Raw genomic sequence first — 12,669 nt, forward strand, 5'->3', positions numbered from 1 at the left:
GAAAAATCAAGAGTGAACTTGTGTTCTAGAGAGAGAAAGTGTTTTCTCTGAGAGAACCCCTTTTTTGTATTATGGAATATTTCACACTGAAGAAACTCAGTTGACACGGTTCATCTGATCTTGAGTGTGAATACATAATAAAATCTCTAAGTGGATTAGGCTATTACCGATCATCGGGGCTGAACCACTATAAAATCCCGTGTTATTTACTTCCCTTGATAAAAACTGTCTGTTGTCGTTATAATTATCTTGAAGGTTTGTCGTAGTTGACGTTCTTACGTCGTTGGCTAAATTCACAGTCAACATTTTGGTGCTTTCATTGAGAGCCTGAAGAGAAGAACAGACGGTCCCTGAAGCAAGATGGCGCCTAAGAACACCACTGCTGCTTCCAAGAGGACAAACTCTTCTAAAGAACCTGCTAGATCTGAAAGTCCTAGCCCACAATATCATGAGAATGAGCCTAGGGTCATGCTTGAGGACGTGATTCCAGGAGTTGAAGAGCTCCAAGAGACCATGGGGGCCTTCCAGGAGGAGATGGCACAATTCCACGCTAGGCAAGAGGCGTTTGCTGAAGAGATGGCCAGGCAGAGAGCTGCCTTAGAGCAGCAAAAACGCGATATGGAGGCCAGAAGTGAGGAGCTCAGACAACAACAGGAGGAGGTCAACCGGAAACATCGTGAAGCAGTGCTTGCTTTGGAGGCAGCTACCAAGTTGGCCCAGGCCAATGCCCAAGCTGCAGCACGAGGGGCAACCACTCCAGGAGCAAGGACCACAGAAGCTGGTGGAAGGAGTAATGATAGACCAAGGAGGGGTGGTAGTAACCCACCTGGTGAGGGAGATGGAGTTCGATCGCACACTACCTCAACCCAAGGGGAGCACTCTAGAACCCCCTCCAGAAGTCACCGATCGGACAGTAAAAAGACTCCACCTGGGCAGGAGCAAAATAAAGCTCCTAGAGAGAAGAGGACCTCTCAGTTCAAAGATGGGCATGGTGGGGATGAGGCTGATAGTCATCCCACCAACCAGTCAAGGGAAAAGGAGGACCACAACCCACGAAGGGGAGAAAACTGCCCAGAGCGCGCCAAGAAGCCTCCATTGCACCCCGACCAGCGGTGTAGCAGGAGAGAGGAAGTCCCATGTAGTAAGCCCACTGGGAAATCGAAGAGTACGGTGTTTGATAGGGTAGGAGAGCATGCCTCTCAGAAGGATCTAAGGGACGTTATCACCAACAAGAGGAGGACCGTCCCGGTCGAAGGGCAAAATCTGGACCGTCCTACCAGTCAAGTAGAAATACTTGACGGTGGCGTGCCAGATGGTAATGCCCGACCAGGCGGTCAAAACCTTGGAACCTCATCAGTTGCACCAGCTATCCAAGCCCAGCTTGACATGCTAGCAGCTGCAGTGCAAGGTTTGTCGAAGCGACCTTCCGAGATAGATCCGATAGACTACCGGAGTGGCAGCCCGTTCTCTGCTCGAATAAGAGCAGCCCAACCACCAGAAAAGTACAAAGCACCGGTACTGCCAATTTATACCGAAAAGGCAGACCCGATAAGACATGTTGGGAAGTTTGAGGACTAGATGGAACTACTCGGGGTGAGTGATGACTATCGGTGTAGAGTCTTCCCCACCACCTTGAAGGACACTGCCCAAGAGTGGTATTGGAGGTTTAAACCAAACTCCATTACCTCTTGGGAGTCATTCAGGAAGGAGTTTTGTAGACAATTTAGCACTGCCCGGACTCCACCAGTTTATGCCAACGACTTGGCAGATATCAAACAAAGAAAAGATGAGTCTCTAAAGAGCTATATAAAGAGGTTCATGAGAGAAGCCAATAGAGCAACCGCTGTAGGAGACGAGGGGAAGATGGTTGCCATATCTGCTGGGATAATTTATCGGAGTCCTCTATGGGACAACATCCATCGCCATCCAATCTCAACACTTCAACAATTTCTTGACCGGGCGGAAAAATATATGAATTTGGATGATGCGATAGAGAAAGGGGAGAATGGCATAAAAAACTCAAGCAGACCAACTGACTCTCCTAGTGATGGTGGAAAGAAACGTAGAAGTAATGGGTCTGACCACCATGAAGAAAAGAAGGCAAAGGTGGATTCAAGTGAGAAGCCAACCAAGTATGAGCCTCAATTCACCAACTACACCACTCTCTCAACCACCCAAGCAGAGATATATCTTGCTAGTCAAGAGGAGGTTCCTTACAAGAAGCCTCCACCCATCAGGAGAGAGATGAGGAAGAGAGACATGAACAAGTATTGTCGCTTCCATGAAGATTATGGTCACGACACGAATGAATGCAACCACCTCAAGGACGAGATAGAATTTCTTCTCCGGTCGGGCAAGTTGAAGAAGTACCGAGCAGAGACACCCCAAGGAGAAGGAGGTAGAAGCAACTCCGGAGTCAAGCGACAAAGATCTCCACCCTTGCAGCCTAGACCTGTGGACTTCACCGTAGACACTATATGTGGAGGTCCACCCTTAGCTGAGGAGAGCAGCGAAGCAAGGAGAGGAGTATGCTGAAGAGGAGTGCTAGGAGCAGGAATCACTGGAGTGGCGTGCACATAGAGCATCGAAGGAGATATTATTTTTAAATACCGCTTTCAGAGTGGTAGCTTGATTTCGTGTTTTTTGGACTTGTTGTTTAAGTTTGGTGTATGAACTGGTTATTTGCTAACCAGTCATTTTATTTTGAACAATTTTGGTTGTTTAAGACTCGTTGTTAGACATGTTTTGTCATTTTAATTTACGAGTAATAAAAGAGACTACGCGCAGCGTGGTCGATTCTTGCTACAAATATGCATGTGTGTTAGTTATCCGAGCAGTGTTCAACTGGTCGATATGTTCAAGCAGTGTTCAACTGCTTGAGTATTTTCCATATATTCTATGTGTTTCACGAGTAGTTAACTACTCGAACAGATTCAGTCAGATAGCAAGTGACTAAGGATCTTTCAACCTCCAACCACCTGGGGGGCACATGGGGTATGCTGGTATATAACTTAACATAGGCAATAAGAGCACGAGTAATATATCTGTTTTTAGGCTGACTTGTAAATTTTCGAAGTCCAAAAAGGCCATTAAGCTAACTTGCTTGGCAAAGCTTAAGTAACTTGGAATTTTTTAAAAATCTCAAGTTAGGAGCAGATATTCGTGTGACCATAAACATCATGCTCATAAAATGTTAGAGCAATAAGAGTGTGAGAAAGTATACTTAGCATGGACTTATGAAATGTCTAAAATTTCTAAGTTAGAAAACTAAGTGCTCATGCGAAAATGTAAGGCATACACCAGAGTGACTTTACTCTTCACAAAAAACTTATAACTTTTTAAGTATAGAGGAGACTTAGAATGTTTTAAGTTAATAGAGAGAAGTAAAGTATAAATGCCAACAGTTACAAGTTTAGCTCCTCGGGTGCAAAGTTTTCTTGCTCAGGAGAGCAAATACAACTTCCCTGGTTGGCTAAGCATGTATCATCGATCAACTTCCCTGGTTGGCTAAGCATGTATCATCGATCAACTTCCCTGGAGTGAATCAAACAAATACGTGCAAAATAAATGCCACATAGTGAAAAGTTGTCTTTGAGAGGAGAAGTCAAGTTTTCACCAAGATTGATTGAGAGAAATCAATCTCTCAAAATAATTTTGGGAGGGTCGATCAAGGTGCTTTGATGGTTTTTCCTAAAAGTACCTAAGAGTACCCAAGCAAATGCATAAAAAATGTGGTGTCCAAGCATACCTTGAGATGGCCGATCGGATGCATATTGATCCAAGGAGCATCTTGTCTACGTCCAAGGATCTAGGCCCAGAAATATTGGTGCCTAAGGTGCTGCATCTGAGGAGGAGAAACACGCTTGAGTGGTTGGAAGCTACATTATATCCGATCGGAGTGGGGGGCATTCGTCCGAGGAGATGCGTCTGGTCCGAGGAGCCCAGTTGCGTCCAAGTAGATGGATCTTGGCCAAGGAGAGGCCACAAAATACCCGATCGGACCTTGATGGAGGAGCCAAATGCTTGGCTCGGGCCATGTCCGAGGAGAAGCCAAGTCATTGGCTTGGACCTTGGTTCAAGGAAAGGTCATGAAAGCCATGTTGAATATCTCCGATCGGACCATGTTGAATATCTCCGATCGGACTATGTCCAAGGAGACCATGCATAGGTGCCAAGAGATTGGCTTGGAACTTAGCTTGGTGAGCTTCCAAAAATGGTTGGCTCGGACCAAGTCCAAGGAGAGGTCCCATGCATGCCCAAAAAGATAAACTCAAGAGTGCATGCCTGCCTTGTGTCTAAGAGTATATGCATCCGATCGGACATAATTGGAGGAGCCTAGTCCACTCGTCCGAGCGGCTGTGTTAGTCCAAGCAGCCCATGCATCCGATGAGCCAAGAAGTGTCCAATCGGAGATGGTGGGCTGTGGTTAAGGCTTGAGGCGTGCATTTCTTTGAACGAGGCGAGTGATCACTTCCGATCGGGCATTGAAAACTTTAGGAAATTGTGCAGTCCGATCGAACCACACTTACCTATCTTTGCATTGAAGTTCCCGACTTACTTGGCAGCAGACTTTGAACCCACTTAGACGCCCATGCCTGATCGGACATAAAGCGTTGCTGCTAGCTAGGAGCTTCGGAGGCACCAGGCGCTGGATACTCGGACCGTGGGCGCGTATCCTCCCCTCGGGCGTGCTACGTCCGATCGGACATCTTGGGGGACTTCACGATGGGCTTGCGTGGAGGCAAGGCTGGACGTTTCCTTGGTCAGGCTGTGTCCGATCGGACCATGTCCTGAAAGCTCCGATCGGGCCATTTCCGAGGAGACCATGCATGCGTTCTTAGATGGTTGGCTCGGACCAAGTTTGAGGAGAAGTCCCATGCATGCCAAGAGATTGGACTTAGATTTTGGCCAAGGAGAGGCCACACAAGCTTCGATCGGACCATGTCATGAAAGCTCCGATCGGACATAGCACAACCAAATCGAGGATATTCAACGACCTATCTCTATACCATGATGATTTTGCAACATATACAAAGGGAGCTTATGTTTTCATTACATCAAGAAAATAGAGTTGGAAGAAATCACAAGGCAAGTTCAAGACAAGTTCTGTCATGGGAGTTTACGTGAAAGTTATCAACCGGATAGAAGCTTTTGAATGATCTCAAGAATATTTTGCTAGAAGAAAAGTTGATCATACGAGGGAAATCGTATAATAAACTTGGGGGGCAAATGTTATCCCAAAAATTTGAAAAGAATGACGTGGCAGTAAAATTGACACATGGCATGAGTTAGTGGGGTGATCTGGCTTAATAATGGCCCAATACATCAGTTAAGGAATGAGACAGATAGTCAAGCCAAATACGCCCGATCGAAGAGAATATTTGGACTGGGGGTTGCTTGGCTCAGACCTCAGTTTAAAGACCCTTGTAGTTAAATTGGAGCCAAGTCCAAGAAGTTAAAAGGGAGGTTTGAATTTTGGTTCAGTATAAAAGCAATAGGTCCGATCGGACCTAAGCTTAGGGGACCTCTTGTTAAGCTTGACTCGAATGAGTTCAAAGAGAATGCCCAAGGCTCAAGTTTTACTCAAGGGGAAAGCCACATAATGGCCGATCGGGTATGATGTGGAAGAGGTACACTTGGGCTTGAATGAGGTAAGGAGGAAAAGTATACCTTGGACCACTTTGGTCCGAGGAGAAGGAAGTTGTCCGATCGGACATGATGCTTGTGGGTACCTTGGACCATTTTGGTCCAAGGAGATGACTATGCCCGATCGAGCTTTGGTTGAAAAGGAGAGGACAATGTCCGATGGAACATGGGTACCTTGGGTCGTTTGGGTCCAAGGTGGTGATATGTAAAAGAAGAGTCCAAGGTCCGATCGGACCTTGGTTAAATAAAGGAAGTCTCGGACCATGTTGGTCAGAGGAGAAGAAAGATGTGTTCGATCAGACATGATGCTTATGGAGTACCTTGGACCATTTTGGTCCAAGGAGATGTGAATGGTGGCTCGAACCACCTTGGTCCGAGGAGAAAGTTCCAAGGTCCGATCGGACCTTGGTTGAACGAAGGAGGCTCGGGCCATTTAGGTCCGAGGAGAGGGGCATTGTGCCCGATCGAACAAGACTCCTGAGGGAGTGCCTTGAACCATCTTGCTCCAAGGAGATGGCAAGAAAGATGGCTCGGACCACCTTGTCCAAGGAGGAGAGTGCAAGGTCCGATCGGACCTTGACTGAAGGAGTCAAATAGGGTGGTTTGAACCACCTTAAACCAAAGAAGACAACCATTGTGTCCGATCGGACACAATGAAGGAGTATACCTCGAATGTGCCCGAGGTAAGAAGCAAAGTAAGTACCCTCGGATGACCTTAGTCCGAGGAGAGCCAAATGTACCTGACCTTTGGTCCGAGGAGAGCCATGCACATACCACCTTTGACCTACGTAAAGCTTGAAGAGTAGTCAACATGCATGAGAGACTACGTCAAACTGCCCGAAACTACTTCAGTGAGAATTGGTCCAAGCATCTGGGAATCTCTCAATCCTCACTCGAATTTAGGGATCAGTTGTATTTTAAACATTTATTTTGTAATATAAATATTAGGTAAATAATGAAATATCCCTATCTAACGGAGATATCAGTTGAGAATCCCAGGTCTATAGATAGAGAGTTGGGAGGATCGTCAGGGGACTTTTGGAAAAATCAAGAGTGAACTTGTGTTCTAGAGAGAGAAAGTGTTTTCTCTGAGAGAACCCTTTTTTTGTATTATGGAATATTTCACACTGAAGAAACTCAATTGACACGGTTCATCTGATCTTGAGTGTGAATACATAATAAAATCTCTAAGTGGATTAGGCTATTACCGATCATCGGGGCTGAACCACTATAAAATCCCGTGTTATTTACTTCCCTTGATAAAAAAATGTCTGTTGTCGTTATAATTCTCTTGAAGGTTTGTCGTAGTTGACGTTCTTACGTCGTTGGCTAAATTCACAGTCAACACTGTTTAAAGTCCACAGTAACAGTCTTGAGGTAAAAAAGGTGTTGCAATAAACCTCCCTGCCTACGGCTTGTCCCAATCAACTTCTGAGATTGTGGACCCTGCACATGACAAGAAGAAGAAGTAGAAGAAAAAGACAATGAATAGCCAGAATAACACAATTGACCAACAAATACAAGGTTTAGTGAAAGCTTAGGAATATGATAAACATTAGGAAGTGATAAATGAGGACTGATAGCAGAACCAACACCTGATAATGGCATGGGAGTACCATTAGCAATCATGACAGGAATAGATGGTGTAGGACACAAAGAAACAAAAGATTTCGAATGCGAAGACATATGGGGCGAAGCTCCAGAATTTAAAATCCATGTAGAGGGGGTCATACCTGAAGTGCTAGTAGGGGGCTAACTTATCGAAGAAGAGGCAGACATGGCATGCAACTGCATGGTAAGAAACTTATTAAACTGTTTTGAGAGGGCAGCAAGTGCAGAGTTGGAGGATGAGGATCCAAAATCATACGAGTCAGATGGAGATACAGTAGCAGCCTTATTAAATTGTGGTGGACAGTATGGTCTAGATTGTGATTGGTTGCCAAAATGTGGTTGATTACCATAATGAGGCGGCTGATTACTGAATCGATGTTGGTTACCATGTGAGGAGGTCTGAACTGATGTCTTTGTTGCTAAGGTGCATGATATACTATCTTAGGACATTAAGTCTTCCAGTGACCCTTTTGTTCGCAAAAAATGCATTCATCAACCCCAACTTTTGTGAGAGGTTTATTCTCATGGTGAGTAAATATCTAGGAGGAACTGCCAAAACAGAAGGACTGGGTGCTGGGAGGATGCCTTTTCCTGCTTGAGACTTAAGACAAATTTCATTTGCCAACAACTCACTGACTACTGAATCAATTGAAGGAAGTGGAGTACGATGCAAAATAGAGCCACAAAGTCCCTCAAAGTCACCACGAAGTGCCATTAAAAATTGAACCGATCGTTATTCCTCCCCACGAGCAAAAGCTTGTAGCTCTGCAGATTCGGTAAGTGCCAACTGATCCCAAAGATCTGTCATAATAGAATAGAACTCTTGAATACTTATATATTTCTGTTCAAGAGCTCTAATATCTGATTCCAATTGATATTGCTCTGCAAAATTAGACTGAGTATACAGTCTTGCAAGATGGTCCCAAACTTCCTTTGTTGTTTCATACTTGGCTAATTGGGTACCTATTGAATATTCAACAGAGTTGTTTATCGAAGTGATAATTTTTGAATTGTCAACTTCCCAATTTTCTAATAGAATTGCATAATCAGTCTGTCATTTGTGGGTTTATTCACAACTCCAGAAACATAACCCCACATCTTTTTGCCTTTGAGAAAAAAAGTTCATCACATAAGTCCAATAGGAATAGTTTTCCCCATCTAACCTCACACTAATGAATTGAAGGGAATCATCTCTATTACTAGCCATTGCAAAAAAAAAAAAAAAAAAAAAAAACAACAACAACTCAACAATAACAACAAGCAAATTTCCAAGTGCCAAATAAACCAAAAACCCCAACTTGGCGAAACCCTAAAATTACAAAATCAAGCAAATTCCCAAATACCAAAGCAAACAAAACCCAAATTGCCAAGAAAACTTCCAAGTGACAAATCAAACAAAAGTTCCAAAGATTCAAAATTGATGAAACCCTAGAATAGTAAAAAGAAACAAGTTCAAAGAGAAAATACAAATTTGATGCAATAGATGAAACCAAGCTTCTGATACCATGTGAAATATTAAAAAAAAAAGACAAAGAGATGAAGAGAAGAAAAGTGAAAAGTGACTGCTCTTTATTGCAAATTAGGATTTATACAATGATAGAAAAATATATTATTTATACTAAAATGATAACACGAAAAAGACTAAAATAACCTTTTAAAGACTAAACTAGCTTTACAAGCAATTAATAATTACTTTAATAATATATAAAAAGGACAATTATTCTATAGGGGCTTCACTTTAAGCTCTACCAATGGGGTTCTCAGTGTTCTCGACCTTTAAACAGTTTTTGGCGCGATTTTTTTTTTATGACCGTGTATATTGTAGATATTTAGAGCATCGACACGATTTTTTTATGCATATGGAAAGCAACATGTTTAAACCTAGTTTTCGGTACTGTAAACTATTCAGAATTTTCTGAAAATTTGCAAGATGTTCTAAACAACTACAATATACACGGTCACAGAACTCCACCAGTATGACTTAAAGTGAAGCCCCTATAAGAGAATTATCATATATATATATATAAGCCTGTCACGTCCAAAGAGAAATACCAACCAATACTGTATATGCAATAAAATAGTGTGAAAGGAATGAGAATGAATGATTAAAGCTATAAGACCTGCTACATACTTAACACTCTAATCATCCGTTATGAATTGATGATTGAGCCTCATTTTAGTCCATGATCCCCATTCACATTGACATCATAATTGGTAAATTTTCTAGTGCTATAAGAGTTGCCAGTTTGCTTGTAAATTGTTGTGCTATACCATCATGGATATCAAACCAAACCCAACGTTCATATTTGTTCTGTTCTCTTTTCTATTTTTCAATATCCAATTCTTATTTGGAGCTGAAACCATCTCTCCAAATCAATCCCTTTCTGGTGATGATACCATTGTATCTGCTGGTGAGATCTTTGTGCTGGGTTTTTTCAAACCAGGTAAAACTTCCAACTACTACATAGGTATGTGGTACAAAAGAGATCCTTACCAGACCATAGTTTGGGTGGCAAATAGAGAACAACCTGTTTTGGATAGATTCTCTTCAGAGTTAAGAATATCAGGCAGCAATTTGGTTCTCTTCAATGAATCAAATATCCCAATTTGGTCAACAAACGTGAACTCCACTACTTCAACTACTTCAGTAAGGGCAGTTCTTCAAGAAAACGGAAATCTAGTACTCTTGGACGATGGATTTAATAAGTCCAAACTTTTATGGCAAAGTTTTGACTATCCAACTGATACATGGCTTCCTGGAGCTAGTTTGGGATTCAACAAGATAACAAAGAGGAAGCAAGTTCTCACTTCATGGAAGAGTCCTGAGGATCCAGCCCCAGGTCTCTTCACTTTTGAGCTAAATCCAAGTAAAGTTTCTTATATTAGTATCTGGAACAGGTCGAGGAGCTTCTGGACCACCGGTTCTTGGGACGGAGTAGAGTTTACTTTGGTCCCAGAAACAAGGCGCAATAGTGTTTGCAAAGTTGAATTTGTTTCAAACGAAAGTGTGATCACTTTCAACATGTATATTCTTAACTCTACTGCAATATCTCAACTTATGATACATTTTTCAGGGCAGCTGAAGCAGCTGTTATGGCTACCAACTAATGGTTGGGATTCGCTTTGGTCTTTTCCAAGACAACAATGTCAAGTTTATGCATTTTGTGGTGCTTATGGAAGTTGCAGTGAGAACTCAATGCCTTTCTGTCAATGTCTGAAGGGGTTTCAGCCAAAGTCTCAGAACGATTGGAATTTGCAGGATTACTCTGAAGGCTGCGTGAGAAGGAGTGAACTTCAGTGTGGAAACAATATCAGTCTTACAACTGAAAAGAAAGACAGATTTTTAGAAGTGCCAAGCGTGTCATCGCCTGAAGATGAACAATCCGAGAGAGCAGGAAGTACTGAAGAATGTGAATCTATTTGCTTAAGGAAATGCTCATGCATAGCTTATGCTTACGACAACAAAGGCTGCTCAGTTTGGACAAGAGATCTGGTGAATCTAAATCAGCTTTCGCCAGATGACAGCAATGGAAGGACTCTCTATATTCGACTAGCAGCTTCTGAATTTCCAAGTCCTAAAAAGAACAAGGGAAAACTTGTTGGCGCTGTGGTGAGCTTTGCTTTAGTCTTGATATCTTTGCTAGGCCTTTTATTGCTATCAATTTTGAGACATAGAAAGAATGCAATTGGAGCAGGAACATCAGTGGGAGGTTCGTTGATGGTCTTTAGTTACAGAGATTTGCAGAACGCAACCAAGAACTTCTCCGACAAATTGGGCGAAGGAGGGTTTGGTTCAGTTTTCAAAGGTTCATTGTCTGACTCAACTGAAGTAGCTGTGAAAAAGCTTGAAAGTGTTCACCAAGGAGAAAAACAATTCAGGACAGAAGTCAGCACAATCGGCACAATCCAACATGTTAATCTTGTTCGACTTCGTGGGTTCTGCTCTCAAGGGACTAAAAAGTTATTGGTCTATGATTACATGCCGAATGGCTCTTTAGATTCCCACCTTTTCTGCGAAAAGGGTTCCATCATTTTGGACTGGAAAACACGATTCCAAATAGCACTTGGGACAGCAAGGGGCTTGGTTTATCTTCATGAGAAGTGTAGAGAGTGCATCATACACTGTGACATTAAGCCAGAAAACATTCTTTTAGATGCCGAATTCAATCCTAAAGTTGCAGATTTTGGGCTGGCAAAGCTTGTGAGTAGAGAATTCAGCCGAGTCCTAACAACCATAAGAGGCACAAGAGGTTATCTGGCACCGGAGTGGATTTCAGGAGTGGCAATAACATCCAAAGCTGATGTTTACAGCTATGGAATGGTGCTCTTTGAACTAATATCAGGAAAGAGAAACACAGAGATTTGTGAAGATGGGGAAGTAAAATTCTTTGCAAGCCAAGCTGCAAGCCAAATAGTGAGAGGAGGTGATGTCCTTAGCCTGTTAGACCCAAGATTGGAGGGAAATGCGGACATAGAAGAGCTTAAAAGAGTTTGTGTGGTTGCATGTTGGTGTATTCAAGACAGTGAATTTCAAAGGCCATCAATGAGCCGAGTTGTTCAAATGCTTGAGGGAATTATAGAGGTGAATCTTCCACCAGTGCCACGGTCTCTGTCACTTATTGTGGACAACCAACAGAGCATAGTTTTCTATACTGAGTCATCCTCGAGCGAGAGTTCTCAAGTACCTAGCCACATGTCGTCATTTGTTTCCTCTTGCCAAGAGCAACAATTCTCCATTGTCAACAATGTATAGAGCTGAATCATATTATGATATCTTTGTTCTTATTTTAATGATCTTATGGTGTGATCTTTTATTGCTTTTCTTCTTCTGTTTTGTGGGTGATTTTATTAAGTGTGTTAGACTGTGTAAATAGCTATTTTGTATTGATAGTGTTTTGTACCCTAGTGAATAAATAAAAAAAAAAAAATTGATCGTAGTACATGATTTTATTTTAAAACATTTATGATATATAGTTTTGAAGGATTTTTTTATAAAATACCCCTACACAGTAAAAGAAAACAAATGTAAGAAATTGATATATTTATTTAAAATATATTTTTAATTCTTTAATTAATATAACTAGGGATATTTGATCGCTAAAATTGATTCACAAGTATACGTAATTGACACAAATAATATAATAATAAATAAAGACCGTCCCTACGGAGATTGATTTACTAATTACCAACAAATTAATTTTCTATTTCTATTTGGTCAACAATAAATTGGTTTCAAAAATATTAAAATAACAAAAGCAATAAACATAAAATAACACTATAAAATAAATCAAATAATTGTAAAAACTTCAAAAATAAAGAACTATGGATTTTAATTTCATCAACTATTCACTTTATTATTTTGCTAATTAGATTTCACAATTCTTCTTCCTAAACTAATAGTGGATTAACAAA

General features: G+C 41.7%; 1 protein-coding gene across 1 annotated transcript; it reads left to right on the forward strand.

Moving 5' to 3' along the window:
- The first annotated feature begins 9,402 nt into the window (after window positions 1-9,402).
- LOC133817660 (G-type lectin S-receptor-like serine/threonine-protein kinase At2g19130) lies at window positions 9,403-12,197 on the forward strand. The gene has a single exon (XM_062250240.1). It carries the CDS (start codon window positions 9,533-9,535, stop codon window positions 12,008-12,010), a length of 2,478 nt encoding a protein of 825 aa, XP_062106224.1. The 5' UTR covers window positions 9,403-9,532; the 3' UTR covers window positions 12,011-12,197.
- The last annotated feature ends 472 nt before the right edge of the window (window positions 12,198-12,669 follow it).

This window comes from Humulus lupulus, chromosome 2, assembly GCF_963169125.1.
Source record: "Humulus lupulus chromosome 2, drHumLupu1.1, whole genome shotgun sequence".
NCBI lineage: Eukaryota > Viridiplantae > Streptophyta > Magnoliopsida > Rosales > Cannabaceae > Humulus > Humulus lupulus.

Bases quoted from the DNA above. Each gene is read 5' to 3' on its own strand.
- LOC133817660 (XM_062250240.1), top strand. From the start codon at position 9,533: ATGGATATCAAACCAAACCCAACGTTCATATTTGTTCTGTTCTCTTTT.